The sequence below is a fragment of the Anolis carolinensis genome, chromosome 3 (assembly GCF_035594765.1).
Source record: "Anolis carolinensis isolate JA03-04 chromosome 3, rAnoCar3.1.pri, whole genome shotgun sequence".
NCBI lineage: Eukaryota > Metazoa > Chordata > Lepidosauria > Squamata > Dactyloidae > Anolis > Anolis carolinensis.
This window is the reverse complement of record NC_085843.1, coordinates 19,276,511-19,296,485: the sequence shown is the minus strand read 5'-3', so window position 1 is coordinate 19,296,485 and position 19,975 is coordinate 19,276,511. Positions and strand designations below refer to the sequence as shown.

Below are 19,975 nucleotides of genomic sequence, written 5' to 3'. Positions count from 1 at the left end.
GCTTGAGTCTTCTGCGCTGCCTTAGCTTCTAACAACAGCCGGCGAGCAACATCATGTAAGGCAGCCATTTCAGACGAACGGTACACCGGATCAGAGGAAACCACATTAGTCGACGGCGCCACCCCTCCCCGCGGATGAAAGCCATAAGTTAACTCAAATGGAGTGTGTTGACTAGACGTATGTACAGCGTTATTATAGGCGAACTCAGCCACCGACAACCACTTAACCCAAACAGTTGGCTGCTCCAGACAAAAACAACGTAAATATTGTTCCAACAGCCCATTCACTCTTTCAGATTGACCATCTGTTTGTGGATGAAAAGCAGAAGACACATTCAATTTGGTTCCCAAACACTCATGGAAGTGCCTCCAAAAACGAGACACAAACTGAGGAGCTCTATCAGAAACAATAACCTCAGGAGCTCCATGCAAGCGAAAGATATGTTTGGTAAATAATAAAGCCAATGTAGGAGCTGCAGGAATTGTGGAACACGGTATAAAATGAGCCATTTTAGAAAATAGATCCACCACCACCCAAATACATGTATAACCCCCAGACCTAGGCAAGTCAGAAATAAAATCCATGGAAATAATCTGCCATGGTCTCTCAGGAACAGGCAAGGAGGATAATAACCCCCTAGGGCGCCCGACAGGCGTCTTACTCTGTTGACAAACGGCGCAGGTATCACAAAAGCGGAGAATGTCCTGACGCATCTTTGGCCACCAATAGCTTCTGGTAATGAGTTGTACGGTCTTAAATCTGCCAAAATGCCCAGCCATTGGTTCGTCATGATGTGCCCTAATAACTTCTAACCTAAGCGCCCCTGCCGGTACATAAACCTGACCATTACGTACTAATACCCCCTCCTGGTCTTGTAAATGAGGCAGCATAGTACGATTTCCTACCGAAAGTAGCATGAGTTGTTCCTGGGTCCAATTATCATCTTTCTGAGCCTCTAGGATTTGAGCATGTAATCCCGCCTCATTGTCCACCACACATAAAGAGGCAGTAGGCAAAACTGTCTGACACACTGGCTGCTCGCAAGTCTTAAACTCCGGCTTACGAGATAATGCATCTGCCCGCAAGTTTTCCTTCCCTTCTACAAACTGAACTTTAAAATTGAACCTGGAGAAAAACAAAGCCCATCGAATCTGACGTTGATTCAATTTCTTGGCAGTTTGTAAATGTTCTAAATTCTTATGGTCAGATCTGACCACAATTTGATGTCGTGCGCCCTCTAACCAGTGCCGCCACACCTCAAACGCCACCTTGATAGCCAGCAACTCCTTTTCCCAGATGGTATAATTTTGTTCAAAAGGTGTTAGTTGTCTGGAGTAAAATCCACAGGGACGCAAAGTCCCTGAAGAATCCCTTTGAGATAATACAGCCCCCAATGCATAACTAGAAGCGTCTGCTTCTACTATGAACGGTCTATTAATGTCCGGATGGATTAGTATGTTGTCAGCCTGGAAACTAGACTTCAACTGTAGAAATGCATCGTGAGCCTCCCGTCCCCACACAAACGGTTGTTTCTTTCGCAAAAGTTGCGTTAAAGGTACAGTGAGTTTGGCAAAGTTTGGGATAAACTCTCGGTAATAGTTAGCAAATCCCAAGAATCGCTGTACATCTTTCTTAGACTTGAGTTCTTGCCATGAGTTGACCACGTCAACTTTGTGCGGATCCATTTTGAGTTCCTTTCCCGAAACTACATGTCCCAGGAACTCAACTTCAGACACGTGAAACACACATTTGGAAGCCTTAGCAAAAAGCCCATTACCCCGTAGACGGTGCAGTACCTGTTTTACATGCTGCTGGTGTTCCTTTTCATCCTTAGAGAAAATCAATATATCGTCCAAATAAACCACCACAAATTGATCAATTAAATCTCTAAACACATCATTTATGAATCTTTGGAAGACCGCGGGCGCATTGCAAAGTCCGAAAGGCATTACTCGGAACTCGTGACATCCGAAACACGTGTTAAATGCCGTCTTCCATTCATCACCTTCCCGTATCCTAATCAAGTTATACGCCCCCCGCAGGTCAAGCTTGGTAAAAATCTTAGCCCCTTGCACTCTTGATAGTAATTCCGAAATCAAAGGTAGCGGATACCTATCACGAATGGTGTTTTTATTAAGTACCCGATAATCACACACTAGTCTAAGCTCTCCCGTCTTTTTAGCTACAAAGAACACAGGTGCGGCAGTTGGAGAGCTAGATGGGCGGATAAACCCTTTGGCTAGGTTTTCGTCAAGAAATTCCCTCAAAGCTTGTCTTTCTGGTACTGTTAAAGCGTACAACCTTCCTGCTGGTAATTTAGCGCCCTCTACTAGTCTAATCGCACAATCATATGGTCTATGAGGCGGCAACTTGTCTGCTTCCCTCTTACAAAACACATCTTGAAATTCCTTATATTCAACAGGCACACCCTCCATGTCAGGCTGAGAAGGACTAAGAGCAAAACATTCCTGCCTGTTAAAAGCTATAGTACGCTTCACCCAATCCACTTGAGGATTTACCAAAGTTAACCAATCCATTCCCAGGATTACATTATATCTTGGTAAACGTGTAATGTCCCAAACAAACTTTCCCGTTACTCCTTGTACCTCCCACGTTATTTCTGAGGTCTCACAATTAACCACCCCAGACTCCAGCAGTTTCCCGTCCGCTCCTTCCACCCATATATTGCATGCTTTTCGTACTGTAGGAAGCCCATGCTTCCTTGCAAACCCAACATCCACATACGAGACCGTAGTCCCTGAGTCCAGCAGTGCCAGAGTAGAAGCAAGTTCTTTTCCCCCAACAGATAAAGAAATGGGTACAAAGACATGTTTCTTCCCCTCAAGTGACTGCTTTAGAAGCCCTAGTGCGTTGGACTCACGTCGCACTAGGGCTGACCTTTTCCCGAAAGCTGTGAAGGCTTAACATTACAATTTCTAGCAAAATGCCCAGCATTCCTGCAATACAAACACAGTCCCAATTGTCTTCTACGGTCCTTTTCTGCCGTTGACAATTTTCTAAACACCCCAAGTTCCATAGGTTCCTCCCCTTTTGCTACAGGTGCCCTAGGCGCAGATACAGTTGGCGCATACATTGCTCTAGACTGTTTGCGAGATTCGAACCGGGCGTCTAAACGTAAAACTTTTGCCACCAAAGCGTCCCAGTTTTCTGCCGGCTCTAAACGCGCCAATTCATCCTGGAGATAATCATTTAAGCCCGCAATAAACAAGAGCATAAACGCATTCTCTCCCCAGTCAAGTTGATGGCGATAAGAATTAAACTTGTTTAAATAGTCCAAAACAGACCCCTTTCCCTGTTTCAACCGATAAAGAGCCCAGCTAGCATTCTCCATACGGAGGGGGTCCCCAAAAGTGTCAGATAGTAACTTCTTGAAATCATTTAAATTGTCCTTGACTGGGTCGTTTCCCAAAATTACATTAGTGGCCCATTGTCCCGCAGGACCGGTCAATAAACTCAAAATAAATGCCACGTTACTGGTGTCCGTAGGAAAAGCCTGAGCACTAATTTGGGAAAAATAAAGTTCAATTTGCGCCAAAAAAGTAGGCAACTTATTTCGAGACCCGTCAAAACGTTCGGGAGTCATTACATGTCCTTTAGCTGGCTGTGCTGCTTGTGCAGCGTAAAATGCAGCCTGCAGCTGGTCAAAACGAGCCTTAAGCTCCTCCATCGTCTTCTAAATGTAATTACCTAACTAGAAAAAACTTTTTTCTGGCGTTGGGCAATCTGTCAAAGACAGAACGCCACCAGATAAGATTCAACACAGTTTATTAAAGATACAGAACCAAAAAATGCTCATAAAAAACAAAGAGCTAGGCAAACACTCGCCTTCAATATGAAAAGTCACTCAAAACGGTTCAAAAGATAAACCGGATTAAACAGGAGTTTAATCCGGGTTAAACCAAAAATGCTTACTTCAGCCTGGCACTTTAAACAAACAAAAGCTGGTAAACAAAGATTCAACAAAACATAAATACTGGCAGCAGATTCCTCTCTGCTACTCAACAGCTGTGGTTGAGTAACTAAGTTGTTACTCCTCCGTGCAGCGGGCGAACTCCGGGTCCAAATACATCAATCAGGGTTGCAGCGGTCAGCGGGGTCCCAATCCGGTCCGAGGTCGATAGTCAGGTGCAGGCGTCTTAGGTTACACGAATTCCACCGATAGCCAAAGAAAGGGTAGTCCAAGGTCGTAGTCAGTCAGTCAGTCAGTCAGCCAGTCCAGCGTCAATTCCGAGTAGGTAAATAATGTCCGTCAAGAAGACGACGGAGGTCCAAGCTAATAAGATTAAACACAGGTTGCACAACAAAAGCCCACACAGTTCCTCCCGCCGCCTATGCCCAGTGTCCTTGGTAACTTACGTATTCAGCAAACGAAACACACCCGTCTTCAGGAAATTCCCAACAAGAGCCCAAGCGTTCGTCCAGATTACCTTGCCCAACGCAATTAGCCCTGGATTCAAGACCCCATTTTATGCCAGTTACAATTCCTCATCGCTATCAGCTGTTACCCTAATTCCAGGTGCCTCATCATCATCATCCTCATCAGAGCTAAAACATCTTTGACTACGCCCCACAGCATCCCCAGCTGTGGATCCCGTTCCATCCCTCCAGCTCGTCCACGGGTCCGATCCTGCAACCCGCCAGTCGCTTCCCATGCTATCATTACCAGGAACACCCAAATCCTCCCTCACACGAGTCCATTCCATGTCATCCTCCTCTGAGCTAACCACCTCTTCCTCCATTCTCTCAGTAAAACCCTCAAAGGAGTCTTCGTCAGTTGATTCTGCAAATATGTCCCGCAGCCGTTTCCTCTCTCGCTCCTCAAGAGAGTCTGACTCTCGAGGAGTCTTACGACCACGTCTCCCAGTATTGGAGCCATAAGGCTCAACCATAACATAAGTCTTCTTGGTAGCAACTCCCAGGTTTTGGAAGAGCCCACCAAAGGCAGCTAGCCTGTGGTTCTTCTGCCTACAGGCAAGTAGCTTTTTTGAGACAGATGGCAATTTAAGTTATATTAAGAAGCGTTTAATCAGATGACTTCAGCTTTCTTTTATTTACGTGTTTTAATTTTTTAACTGTTAACTATAGTCAGTTCTCCATATCCATGGATCCTGTATCTATGGATTCAACCATTTCTATGCTTGAAAACATCCCTCCTCCCTCCCCCAACATCTTGATTTTGCCATTTTATATAAGATGCATCATTTTACTACACCACTGTATATAATAGGACTTAAGCATCCCCACATTTTGGTATCCATGGAAGGATACCAAACCAAACCCTAATGGATACCAAAGTACTAGCTTTTTGTCAAGTCACTGTTTGCGACCATAAGCAAACAGAAAGTGCAATTAACTAAGCTTTCATGTCAATTCTTGATTAACTCATTTTTTTAACCTGACAGATTGACATTAATTTTAACTGTGGTTTATTTGAAACAATACAAATTCCAATCATGGTTGTTTCAAAAAAATTAAAGCTCAGTTTAATTAAAGATTATGGTTTGGAAATCACATTAAACTGTGGTTAATCAAAAAGTGAAGCAAAAACTATTTAATATCCTTTTTGAGGTAGTACAAGAGGCAGAATGCATGGAAGCCTAATGTCCATTGCGGCCTGTTCTGTCACAAGCCGCCCCGAGCCCTAGGGGAGTGGCGGCATATAAGTTTGAATAATAAATAAATAAACAAACAAACAATGGCTTACTATGATGGTCAAACTAGCTCAGAGTTCTCCTGGCAGATTCTGGAATGTTGGAAAAAACAAATCAACAGAACTAAGACAAAATTGGAGGAGGAGCCAAAGGCATTTCCCTTTGAATATTCCAATGTTTAAAAATGGGTGTGTGGAGTGCCTATGTAGGGTGTGGGGGAAAAACTGAATGGAAAAGTGAACAGAATGGAGAAGTATGCTGGGTAGATTGTTCGATGCATGACTGGATAAAACACAAAAAAACACTGTTTTAGTATATGATCTGGAGCCCCTGGTGACTTAATGAGTTAAACCCTTGTGTCGGCAGGACTGCTGATCAAAAGGTTGGCAGTTCAAATCCAGGAAGCGGGGTGAGCTCCCGTCTGTCAGCTCCAGCTTCCCATGTGGGGACATGACAGAAACCTCCCACAGGATGGCAAAACATCCGGGCATCCCCTGGGTAATGTCCTTGCAGACGGCCAATTCTCTTCACACCAGAAGCAACTTGCAGTTTCTCAAGTCACTCCTGACATGCATACATGCATACATACATACATACATACATGGTCATAATGTTGAGTGTGATGTACACAAAAACAGAAATAATTCAAAACTAAGGATGAGTGGCCACGGAAATTGACAAACATAGCAGAAGCAGAAAAAGTTAACTTGCTTGATTAGAGAAAGATCATGGCTGTCTTTTCATAAAGAATGGGAGCCCATCATTTACTTTTTGCAACAAACTTTCAGTTTGATGATGTTAACGTGAGAGGTATATCGAATCCATACAACTACTGAAAGGAAGACTGAAAGTTAAATTTTCAATCTTTCTGTTTTCTGTTCTTGCATCTTCTATTTTTTTAACCCGTTCTTTGCCATATTGTTGATTCTATGGCCCTTGCTAATTTTATATGTCTGGTTTTTTAACGTGTTACTGGTTTTAATGTTAATATACTGTATTGTATATGTTGTGTGGCACCATTGTGTGCTATTTGTAAGCCATCCTGAGTCCCTATGGGATATGGTGGCAGGGTATAAATAAAAGTTTATTATTAATTATTATTATTGTATTGATATAATATGGTATAAAATATAATAAAGATATTTAGAAGACTCAAAATGGGATTTCTGAAAATAGATTCTCACTGTAGACCGTGAACACCCTTTATGTAACTTCCATTCCAAATCACAATAGTGCCCTCTGCCCTGAAAATTTGAGGATAGGTATGTTTTTCTCTGGGGACTATATACGTAATCTGCTCCTCCAGTCTGAATGTAATGTGCCAATCACAATGATTACGCTGTTCTTTATCATCAAATCCCAAATCACTTATTTTTTAAAGATATATTAAGATTTACAACAAAAAGCATAATACATTATGATTTGAAATCGAGACCACAAGGGGGAAAATCGTTACATTTTCCATAAAGCAGTCTCTTACTTTGTGAAAAAAAAACTTGTTTATGTAAAATAATTATTTCATGTACCACATATACTGGTAGTAAGCATGACCAAACCAGCAGTCAGTTCACAGATGCCGAAGACTTAATTTTTTAAAAATTTTCTCCCACAGACTATTTTCCCACCCAGTCCATTACAATTTATGGGCAAAAATATGGAAAAGGATGAATGAAAGCTGCTGCATTTGTATACTTTTTAATAACAGATGCATACACATTCAGGGAGCTTTACCTCGTTTTCCTGCTTGTGTGCAAGAAACAGTGTTGATACACCATCAAAAACCACTGGTTTCCCTTTAAAAACAGGATGGTTGTAGACGAGTGCAGCCTTCAGGCGCTTTGATTCCAGCTCTGGGTTAAATTTCACATGATACTGATATAGCTGCCATTCTCTAGGCATGCTTAACCCAAATAGGTTGGTAACAACCTTTACAGGAATTCCACTGGAGCCTGAAATAAACAAAATTGTTTAATAATTTGCATGTAGACATATCTAACTCTTCAGCGTGTTACTTGTCAAATGACTAGAAATTTACCTAGATAGACACCCGAATTGTAAATTGCCCTCCTATGATAATGGATTTTCACAAGTGTCTGCCTCAGCATTGTCTTATGTTTATCATTCCAATATGTAACAGGTTCTGAGTGTTGCTGGTCCTGGAATTGGGGCTTGGTCTATTGAAGGTGAAGAGAGGTACTCCTTACAGGAGTTGCTTCTCCTGAAAACAAGTTGGCATGCACGTGTTCAGGATCAGTGCTTATTTGGGATATGGGGAGCAAGAGCAACCTTCACTCTGCACATATATTTACAGACAGTGATTTTGGTGTCACTCCTTCAGATGGTGTCACCCGGTGTCATGCCCCCACATCATGCTCAAGTAATGTTTACTAACAAAACTACAAATAGCAGGATTCCACAGCGTGGGGACATGGAAGTTACAGGGAAATCAAATTGCTATAAGTATGTAGTGTGGATACACAAAAGTAATATAATTTATTTCTAATTGTTATGGCCTTTCCAATTTCCAGCTAGGGAGCTCACTTCCCAAATTCTTCCTGACCTTATAAAATATAATCTAACTGAACATTTTCTAGACATTTTAGTTTATTTATTTATTTATTTACAGTATTTATATTCCGCCCTTCTCACCCCGAAGGGGACTCAGGGCGGATCACATTACACATATAAGGCAAACATTCAATGCCTTTAACAGAACAAAGACAAGACAAACATAGGCTCCGAGCTGGCCTCAAACACGTGACTTCTTGGTCAGTGTAATTTGTTGCAGCTGGTTGGCTGCTCACCAGCCTGCGCCACAGCCCGTTTTAAAAATCAACCCAAAATTGTTTGATTCCCAATGAAATCAACCTATTACTACACCTGTTTTAGAATCTCTGACATGTTCCATTTTCTCCCTGGTATTTACTCCCATGTCTGAAAAGTTACAACGGATCTTTCCTCCTCTGTCCATCACTTTATAGCCAGCACTTCCAGCAGAAAAGCCAACTTGAAGAGCAAAAAAGAAAAAGATAAAATATTGGTGGTCTCAAGAGGAATGGGATAAAAACAACATAAACATTAAAAAGATAAATGAAAATAGTAGGAATTTTTAGTATATAAAATATAGTCATATTATGATATGTACATAATGGTATATAAGGCAATCTGTCATGTCATTGATTTGCTATTAATTTGTATTACTTCATAGCTGATTTGACATTTTCATTTGCATATTGAGCAAGTAAAAGATTACTGATTTACTGAAATTTTGTGCAAGCAGTTCACGATATAAGCAAGACAGCTGAGCACAATGTATATTCTCTGCCACAACCATAAGTGACTTTATTTAGAACATAATAATTGTTAATACAGTAGAGTCTCACTTATCCAACGTTCTGGATTATCCAACACATTTTTATAGTCAATGTTTGAAATACATCATGATATTTTGGTGCTAAATTCGTAAATACAGTAATTGCTACATAGCATTACTGCCCATGGAACTACTTTTTCTGTCAAATGTGTTGTATAACATGATGTTTTGGTGCTTAATTTTTAAAATCATAACCTAATTTAATGTTTAATAGGCTTTTCCTTAATCTCTCCTTATTATCCAACATATTTGCTTATCCAACATTCTGCCGGCCCGTTTACGTTGGATAAGCGAGACTCTACTGTATTTAAACTTTTAAATCATCGCATTTTAGTTGTATCTTCTTTTAACGTTGTTGCAAGCCATCTTGAAATCCAATGTGAAAAAAAGACGAAAGATATAAATGCAATAAATGAATATATAAACATTTTCATAGTTATTGCATAATGAAATCATACACTTACATTTTGGAGGACTATTTCCAGCTCTCGTGTGGCTACTGCCATCATCTCTCCCACTCTCCAAAGCTAAGGGACCACTGCTACCAGAATAACCCTGTGGGGTGATAGAAGGAATAAAATAAAAACTGAAGGTTTATGAACATGCAACTTCTTTCTCCACTGATACATCTTCTGCACTAATTACAGTGTAAGAAAAAGTTATATATACTTACACTTACTCATATATGGCACAGAGTCATAGCATCATAGAGTAGGAAGGGCTCTCAAGGGTCTTTGAGACCAATTCCTTGATCAATGCAGAAACCTCAAAGCATCCCTCATTGGTAGCTGTCCAACCTCTTTTTGAACATCTCCAAAGGAGGAGACCTCACCAACTTTCTAGCAAATTGTTTTCATTGTTGAATGGCTCTTATTGTCAAGAAGTTCCTTCTAACGTTCAATCAAAAGGTACTCTCCTGTACCAACTTTTTGGAACATCTGAAAGTGTTCCCATTTCTTCCACATTTAATCAGTTTGCTAATCAAAATAATGTGGGAGACTTTATGAAATGATTTGCTAAAATCCAGTAAATGGCTCCAGTCTTCCCACCATCTACTAAACTAGGGATAAGATTTAAAAAGATATTAGTTTTATAGGATTTGTTTTTGACAAACCCATGCGGACTCCTACTGGTCACTACATTTTCATAAAGATGTTTACAAAGAGACTCTTGAATAATCCATTCTAACATTTTTCCTAGTATTGAGGTCAGGCTGACTCTATGTAGTTCCTTGTTTTTTGCCCCTTTTGAAGAGACAAAGTTTGCCTTTCTCCAAAATGTTTGCACTTCATCAGTTAATCTCCCAAATGTTATGACTGTTAAATTCTTGTATACATCATTCTGAATCCAGTCACTTTCTGTTTTATTTGTTGTTATGATTAGTTTTGATATTATATGGTTTCGCCACAAAAATATTTTTCTATGCTAAAAAATATCTGGAGAAAAAAGATAGCCAAAATAAAGTGATGATCCACAGCTGAAGTTTGATGTATTCTCTAAAAATAGTAATGTATCCATTTCAATGTACTGTGGATTTTAAAATCATATTAGCCATTAAAATATCAATCCTTTCCCACTAACTTTCCTGTCTCTGCTAGTAGGCTGTTCAGGGAAGAACTGATTTCCTGTGCCCAAGGTCTGAACTGATTGCTTATAGAGAGTTTGTAAAATTCAGTCAAGAGCCACATGAAAATAAGCTGCAGATTATTGAAGATTCTTCTTGTTTAGTTCCAGAGTAAACTAAACTGTGTAGTCTGCTGCTGGAATCAAACAATACAACATTTGAGATACATAGCATTCGTGAGCTAGATGCACAAAAAGAAATATCAACAATTTCTGACAGTATTGCTGACAGCAACATATACTGTAGCTGTGATTCATGTTTATTTATATGCTGTCTTTCAAAATAGACATTTTCCCAAAGCAGTTTACAGTCTGTATTAGATATAATTTCTAACCAAAAGGCCTAAATACCCTAAGGCAGTGGTTCTCAATCTGTGGGTCCCCAGGTGTTGTGGCCTACAACTCCCAGAAATCCCAGTCAGTTTACCAGCTGTTAGGATTTCTGGGAGTTGAAGGCCAAAACATCTGGGGATCTACAGGTTGAGAACCACTGCCCTAAGGGCACAAAATCTCATTTGATCTTTGAAACTAAGCAGGATCTGCCCTGGTTAATACATACATGGGAAACTGCCAACAAATACCAGAAACAATATGCTATATTTCAGAGGAAGGAACTGGCAAAACCTTCTCTGAATATTGCCTTTTAAAACTCTATGAAATTCATGGAGTCAAAATTCAAATGATTACTTGAAGATATATATACACATATCTAAAAAGAAATTTGACTAACATCGGAACATTTTACAGTTTTTAAACAATCATCAGAAATCAAAATATCCCAAGAGAAATATCACAGTTTATAGATTAACTTCTCTGATCATTTATTATGAAGCCATCTTTGTTTGGTAACGCAATGACTCTACTTCAGGAATTCTCAAACTCTAGTCCTCCAGCCTCCAATTCCCAGAATTCCTGACCACTGAACAAGCTTGCTAGGACTTCTGGGAGTTGGAGGCCCAAAACAGCTGGAGGGCTGGAGCTTGAGGATGCCTGTGTGTGTGTGTTCAGCTCGTTCAGTTGTTTTCGACTCTTTGTGACCTCATGGACCAGTCCACGCCAGAGCTCCCTGTGGGCCGTCACTGCCCCCAGTTCCTTCAAGGTCAAGCCAGTCACTTCAAGGATACCGTCCATCCATCTTGCCCTTGGTCGGCCTCTCTTCCTTTTTCCTTCCATTTTCCCCAGCATCGTGATCTTTTCCAAGCATTCCTGTCTCCTCATGATGTGGCCAAAATACTTCAGCTTTGCTTTTAATGTCCTTCCCTCCAGTGAGCAGCCGGGCATTATTTCCTGGAGGATGCCTGCTCTACCTTATTTCTAAGGGTCCTTCCACACAGCCATGTAACCCAGAATATCAAGGCAGAAAATCCCACAATATCTGCTTTGAACTGGGTTATTGGAGTCCACACTGCCATATATTCCATCCAGTTCAAAGCAGAAAATGTGGGATTTTATTCAACTGTGTGGAAGGGGCGTAAAAATACTTCAGGAAGTGAAGAGTGGCAATAAAGTAACCTTCTCCAATCCAGTGCCCACCCAAAATGTGTTCAGCCCCCATTAGTCCCAGCTAATTGGACAAATGGTCAAAAAATATTGGAAAGCAAAAGGCACCAGGCTGAGAAACCCAAACACCTGTAAAGCATTAGGGTGGGAAACCAGTATTATTCATCATTGGATTGCCTGTGTTTTGACTGTCTTTCTAAAGCAGATGCAAATGAGATGCAACTAGCAGGAGATCATACATATAGGACAGAGAATTCCACATGCAATATCCTATTTTCTTTTAAGCAGCAAGAGCTCAGAATGGTGTATAATTTTCTCTGTACCTCCAGCTGCTAAGTCTTAGAAGACTGAAATTGATCTTGAACACACTGATTGGAAAGAAACCTACTGTATAAAATATGGTAACATATTAAGAGTACTTAATGGCACTAGCCAATCATGTGATTCATTTATTATTAGCCTGCTTTGCAATGTAAGCATTATAATCGATTTTACATTTTAATATATCTGTTGTTCGTTTCTAGTGCAAACCTAAAATGCCTTTCCTTTTTTATTTCTGTTTGGCAATAGCAAATAAGTAATGCTATCTGATTTTTTATAGGAATAGCCCCATACAATACTTGCAGAAATTATCCAAAATATTTTGGTGAGAAATTTATACCAAGCAAATACTAAGCATTTTGCTCGAGTTTAATGAACCCCACAAATTTACAGTATGTGACAATATGCCTCATTCTGCTAATGGGTAAATCAAGCCCTAACACATCTAAGAACAGATAAAATTTTGTAAAAGATTGCTTCACAAACATACCGCTCTGGGGGAGCCAGGTTGTTCTAATGTCCCTTCTCCTCTATAAACCCCTCGGGCTTTAGCACGAGCTCTTCCACTCATTTCTCCAGGTGTAACTCACTAAAATAAATAAAAGAGTGATCGCTTTATTGGACAACCAAAATGCATAAGACACTTTATGAACCTACCCATTCATATAACGCATCTGAAGAGATCCTTCTATCTATTCTCCAACCTTGACTGTTGTACTGCACAAACAGGCAAAATGTTGCCTTCCAAATGTTGTTGGACATCTGGAGGACTACAGGTCCCACCATCCCTGGGTAGTATAGCCAATTGTGAGAAATAATGGAGTTTCAGTCCCATTATTTTGTCATCCGCCATCCTCAATGTACCAAATGCTTATAAGACAGGGCATTTTGACAATGATATCAACAACTTGCAAGTCTTTCCCCAAAGAACCTGCTTCACTCAATTCCTATTCTGCAGGTATTCAATCCCTATTCAACAACGTGGTTGTTGCTTGTGTTTTAAAATAACCATCAAAAAATTATTATCAATCACTACAAAATATTCCAAAAAAGTGTAACAGAATTTACTATTCTAGAACAGAGCAATTCATTTTTCTACAGAGTTGTGAATCTGTCCTGTTCTTGCATGTCTTCCAGTAGTTTCCAGTTTATGGTGGTGTTAAGGTGTACCTATAATGGGGTTTTCTCAGCAAGGTTTCTTCAAAGTAGGTTTGTCAATGTCTTTCACTTATCCAATTCATCACATTGAGAAGGAAAGGATGGGTGACCGCCCCTTTAAGGTAATCGCCCTACTGCCTTCCCATCAAACTCACATGTGGAAACTTAAGAGCTGGCAATACATTAATTTTTTACATTCATCAAAAGGCCAGTATTACTTTTTTTAATAAGCAGAAACAACAGTATCCAAAAACCAAGGGATCCCTTGCCCTGCCCAATGCCCCTTACATTAAAGAAGACTGATACCAGTTTAAAACCATTGCTTTCCATGGGATCCTATTGATCTGCATGGAACCCCAAAGGATACAAAACAGTAAGACAGGTTAAAAACATTGCTTTCCATGTCATCCTATCGATCTGCATCAAACCCCATATGATACAAGAGACAGTAAGCCAGGTTAAAACCATTGCTTTCCATGGGATCCCATTTATCTGCATTGAGCCCCATTGAATACAAGAGACAGTGAGCCTGATTAAGATCATTGCTTTCCATTGGATCTTACTGATCTATATGGAACCCCATACAAAAAACAGTGAGCCAAGTTAAAACCATTGGTTCCGTGGCATCTTACTGTTCTGCATCGAACCACATAGGCTACAAGAGACTGCTGATTGTTGGGCAATGAAACAAGATGGGGAAACTTTGATTATTCCCATCCCACCTGTTTTTCAGTTGTAAAGACGGGAGTAAAATCCAATAAGAAGTAGGAGCTCTGAACACAATTGCTGACCCATGTTCAGAGTTCCCTCATTTCAGGACATTTCTGCCTATTTTCAAACATGGAATATGTGATGAGCTAAGAGCCTCTCCATGCTAGAAAATTTCTAGGAGGAAATCTGTCAATATGATGAGGTCACATTGCCGGAGTTCCCTTTCAGCAGATTTCTGCCTTTTCAACCACAGAGGGCTGTGCATGACGACCAGAAGTAGTTCAACTCATCTGATGAGCTCAATGCCTCTCCATGCTTGATAAGAGGCTGAAGTGTCCTACAATTGGGAAATTTCTCAATGTGTTAAGGTGGACTGATAGATTGACATTTCCAGGGCTACCCAGTGGATTCTGATACCATATAGGAATTTGAACCCTGATCTTCTGAAATCCAAGGCTCAAAGCATACCATGCTGGTTCACACACCAAAATGTTCATTATAAATAAAATAATGTGGACAATGTAACAATGGACAATATCTAATATTTATTATTATTTATTCATTCTTATCCCACTTTTCTCCCATGGGTGGGACTCAAAGCGGCACAGAGGAAATTTGTGAGGGCCTTTGAGAATAACTAATCAACTTGTCTGTATTTTAAGTCCTCATATTTCTTTTTCCTTCTGTCATGTTTCCTCCCCTGGTTTTCAATTTGTGTTGGTGGTTCTTTAAGCCTAAGCCTCTTTGTCAAGCTCCTTGGTTCAAAATTACAATCAGAGAATTAAATTGATAGCTTGAGGAATTTCCCAAGGCCAACTCATAAACAATTTTCCCAAGACATCTAGCTAAAGCCAAAAAAATACATTTGCTTCACTCTTCACACTCACGTGTAAATGTAATGCTGTATAATTGTGACAAGGGTTCCTATTTTTTTTTTACCAGAGAAAACTTATCTCTAACGGAGCAGTATTAATACAGTTTGACACCACTCTAATGGCCATGGCTCAATACTATGGAATCCAGGGAGCTGTAGCCTGATGAGGCACCAGCACTTTTTGGCAGAGAAGGCTAAAACTCCAACTCCCATGATTCCATAGCATTGAGCCACAGCAGTTAAAGTGGGGTCATGCTGCATTAATTCTAGTGTAAATGTACCCTAGGAATTTCTAGGATCTCTGTGATCAACTACTTCTGGAAGCTGGCCGCTGAATCTCACTGGTGGACCTAGGCATTCCTAGAGAGAAGTTATCTCTAGGTCTTCCAGAAAGACTGGAGGAAGTTGGCCAAATGACCATACTTGTGTACTTTGAGATTTCTAGAGAGACATTTTAATGAAAATCATATACTTTATGTAAAAGTCAAAACTGCAAATGTGGAGTGATGACTGTAGTTCTCCTAGCTGTTTTGGTGTGGGTTCCTTGAATCCCTGCCAAATGTGATGACATGCTACCAAGGCTGGAGATATGATCAAAGAATAACTCCTAGTACTGTCCTAAAAGAAAGCAAGTATAAAACACACTTTTGAAACGTCAGGAGAGAATACTTCTGGAACATGGCCCTACAGCCCAGAAAACATACAACAACCCACACTTTTGATTCAGATTAAATACATATTACCCAGTTATGATTCCACTTTAATTGTCACGGCTGCCTCCTAAGCAATTCCAGAGTTTGTAGGATGGAACCATAGCAATGAATGTGGCATCACATTACTATAATTATGCACATCAACCTTATGGTTGCCTTTAAAAAGCTGTTTAATCCATGAACAACTCCTGCCATTAGTTCTAGTCATGATTTCTAATGATTAAGAATACAGTTGCAGCCCGTATCTGGAGGGCCACAAAATATGACACAGTGGATTAGCGGGCCGGATTCTGACTTGACTTTGGCATATGTGTCTTAGTACCTCCTTATTAGGAGCCCCAGTGGCGAAGTGGGTAAAAGCGCTGAGCTGCTGAACTTGCAGACCAAAAGGTCCCAGGTTCAAACCCCGGGAGCAGCAGCTGTTAGCTCCAGCTCCTGCCAACCTAGCAGTTCGAAAACATGCCAATGCAAGTAGATCAATAGGTACCGCTCTGGCGGGAAAGTAACGGCGCTCCATGCAGTCATGCCGGCCACATGACCTTGGAGGTGTCTACGGACAATGCCGGCTCTTCAGCTTAGAAATGGAGATGAGCACCAAGCCCCCGAGTCAGACATGACTGGACTTAACGTCAGGGGAAACATTTACCTCATTATTAATTTCTTTATACCCCGCTTTATATCCCCAAAGGGAATTCAAAGCAGCTTGACATAAAAGCATTAGTATACAATTTAAAATATACAAATGTGCAAACATTAAAATAGAATTAAACATAAACAGCACTAAAAATATTCACAGTTAAAATCCATCGAACATATTCAAATTTAAAAACCACAGCACCCCCGGCTAGATCTTAAACAACTTCATCTTTAAAAGCCTGCCTGAATAAAAAGGTTTTAGCTTGCTGCTGGAAGGACAGCAGGGAGGGGAGTATTGTGGCTTCCCTGGGCAGGGAGTTCCAGAGTCCAGGGGCAGCCACCGGGCTTGAGATGGAGGTGGGACCAAGAGAGGGGCCTCTCCTGAAGATTTCAGGGCCTGGGCAGGTTTGTACAAGGAGATGTGGTTGGCCAAATAGCTTGAACCTGAACCGGCTAGGGCTTTAAAGGTCATAACCAGCACTTCGAATTGTGCCCAGAAATGGATTGACACACTAGAGCAGGGGTCCCCAAACTAAGGCCCGGGGGCCGAATGCGGCCCTCCAAGGTCATTTACCTGGCCCCCGCCCTCAGTTTTATAATATAATATATTGTATATAGATATAATATTGATAATAATATTATAATGTAATACAATATAACACTAATAATAATACCATATAATAATATTAATTATATATTCTATATTACATATAATATTACTAATAATATAACAGTATAGTGGTATAGTTCAACATCTATCTATATATATAAAAGAGTGATGGCATCAGGGCAGCGGACAAAACAACAAAACTACAGGACCCCTAAACTCGAAATTTGACAACACAACCCATCATTCACGGCTCTAGGTTGATACAACAAAAAGAAAAGAAAAATAAAGTCCTAATTACAGGGAGAGGAATAATAGTTTTTATCCAATTGCTGCCAGTTTGAAGGCTAAGCTCCGCCCACTTGGTCTCCTAGCAACCTACTCAGCCCAGGGGACAGCCACAGTTAGGCTTCACTTAGGCCTCTTCCACAGATTTTAACTGGATTATATGTCAGTGTAGACTCAAGGCCCTTCCACACAGCTATATAACCCATTTATAATCTTATATTATCTGCTTTGAACTGGATTATCCATATAATCCACTTCAGTGTGCATACTAAACATAAAGACAACCATACAACAGACATTCAATACCACCACTACCTCAACAATTTCTCACCAACACCACCAGACAACGCCACAGCAACGCGTGGCCAGGCACAGCTAGTAATAATATATAATGCTAATATTGTGCTATGCTAATAATATAATATATTGTATGTACATATAATTTGTAAGCCACTCTGAGTCCCCTTTGGGGTGAGAAGGGTGTGATACAAATGTAGTAAATAAATGCAGTAAATAAATAATAAATAAATTTTAGACTTAGGCTCGCCCAAAGTCTGAAATGACTTGAAGGCACACAACAACAACAACAACAACAACAACAACAACAACAACCCTAATTAACTTGACTATCTCATTGGCCAGAAGCAGGACCACACTTCCCATTGAAATCCTGATAAATGTATGTTGGTTAAAATTGTTTTTATTTTTAAATATTGTATTGTTCTTTCATTATTGTTGTTGTTGTTGTTTTTGCACTACAAATAAGACATGTGCAGTGTGCATCGGAATTTGTTTGTATTTTTTTTCAAATGATAATCCGGCCCCTCAACAGTCTGAAGGATTGTGGACTGGCCCTCGGCTTAAAAAGTTTGAGGACCCCTGCACTAGAGCATAGATCCACTTTAAATCTGATTGCTGCCTCTTGAAGAAATCTGAGGCTTGTAATTTAGGTAGTGAGTCCCAGGACCTGTCTGGCTGAGCAGATTAAAGGCCCCTCCCTGGCCCTTTTATCATGAGCTCTCAGCCGCCACCTGTTTCAGCAAGCTTTTACAGGTAATCACTGGAGCCTGTGGCCTTTCCATGTTCCAAAGTAGGCATCCTCAAACTGTGGCCCTCCAGCTGTTTGGGCCTCCGGCTCTCAGAAACCGTAGCCAGCTTGTGTCAGGAATTCTGGGAGTTGGGGACCCAAACAGCTGGAAGGCTGCAGTTTGAAAATGCCTATCCCAAAGCCTGGTTGACTCTTCCAAAGCTTGCTGGAATATGGGAAGAGTCCTCCCTCTGCTGGAGATCAGTCACCAGGAGCAGCCGAGTCAGGCGAAAGAGACTGCTGGCCATGACAGTTCCTTTCTAGGAAGCCATGGAAAGGATTGTGCTTTAAAACAGGTGAAACATTATTACTTCTGCATGCATATGCTACAATAATTCAACATGATGGAAATGGGAACATTATTAGTCCTGCTACTACTACTATGACCCTCGGTTTTACAGGCTTGTGCTATAATAATCAAACATGCTGGAAGTAGGAAAACAACAACAGCAACAATAATAATGTAGTAAATAGCAACAACAACGAGGACTCTCGATATTTTAGGCTTGTGCTATAACAGTTCAAACTAGAAACAGAAAAAATGTACAATTTTGTTACATAGTGTAATTTGACATGGTGGAAGGATGAGAAATAATAATGTAATAAATAACAGCAACAATAACTATGACCTTTACTTTTGCAGGCTTGTGCTATAATATTTGGCATAGTGAAAGTGGAATAATACTGTAATAATAATAATAATAATAATTTCGTTTGCAGACCGCCCTATCTCTCTGAAGGGACTAAACTAATAATAATAATGTAAATAACAACAATAACTATGACCTTTTGCAGTCTTGTGCTATAATAATTCGACATGGTGGAAGGGGGAAAATTAATAGCAATAATAATATAAATAACTATAATAACATAGTTATTAAATATTATATATATTAAATAATGTATAATAAATATATAAAAACAAATAATAAATAATATAAATAGCTACAAGAGCAACAATAACTATGACATTTACGTTTCCAGGCTTGTGCTATAATAATTTGATATGATGGAAGTGGGAAAATAATAACATAAATAAATAATTATAATAACATTAAAATATATAATAAATTATATATATATATTGCAGGCTTGTGCTATAATATTTGGCATAGTGAAAGTGGAATAATAATACTATTATATCTCGCTCTATATATATATATATATATATATATATATATATAGCGAGAGAGAGGGGGGGGGGGAATATAATAATACCGGCAACAATAACTATGACCTTTACTAGGTTGCTATGAGTTTTCTGGGCTGTAAGGTCATGTTCCAGAGTCATTCTCTCCTGACGTTTTGCCCACATCTGTGGCAGGCATCCTCAGAGGTTGTGAGGTTTGTTGGAAACCATGCAAATGGTGTTTATATATCTATGGAATAATGCCCAGGGTGGGAGAAAGAAC

The 19,975-nt window shown here is 40.0% G+C and overlaps 1 protein-coding gene across 3 annotated transcripts in view; it reads right to left on the bottom strand.

Annotated features, from left to right (window-relative positions):
- The window catches only part of piwil4 (piwi like RNA-mediated gene silencing 4), a 58,851-nt gene that overhangs the window by 38,356 nt on the left and 520 nt on the right, over positions 1-19,975 (bottom strand). For all 3 annotated transcript variants that reach the window (XM_003219341.4, XM_062974558.1, XM_062974559.1), the window contains exons 2-5: positions 12,980-13,078; positions 9,510-9,600; positions 8,553-8,678; positions 7,404-7,621 (exon numbers count right to left, since the gene is read on the bottom strand). In XM_003219341.4, coding sequence (XP_003219389.2) covers positions 7,404-7,621; positions 8,553-8,678; positions 9,510-9,600; positions 12,980-13,060 — 516 coding nt within the window. In that variant the 5' untranslated portion in view covers positions 13,061-13,078. The remainder of the gene's footprint in view (positions 1-7,403; positions 7,622-8,552; positions 8,679-9,509; positions 9,601-12,979; positions 13,079-19,975) is intronic.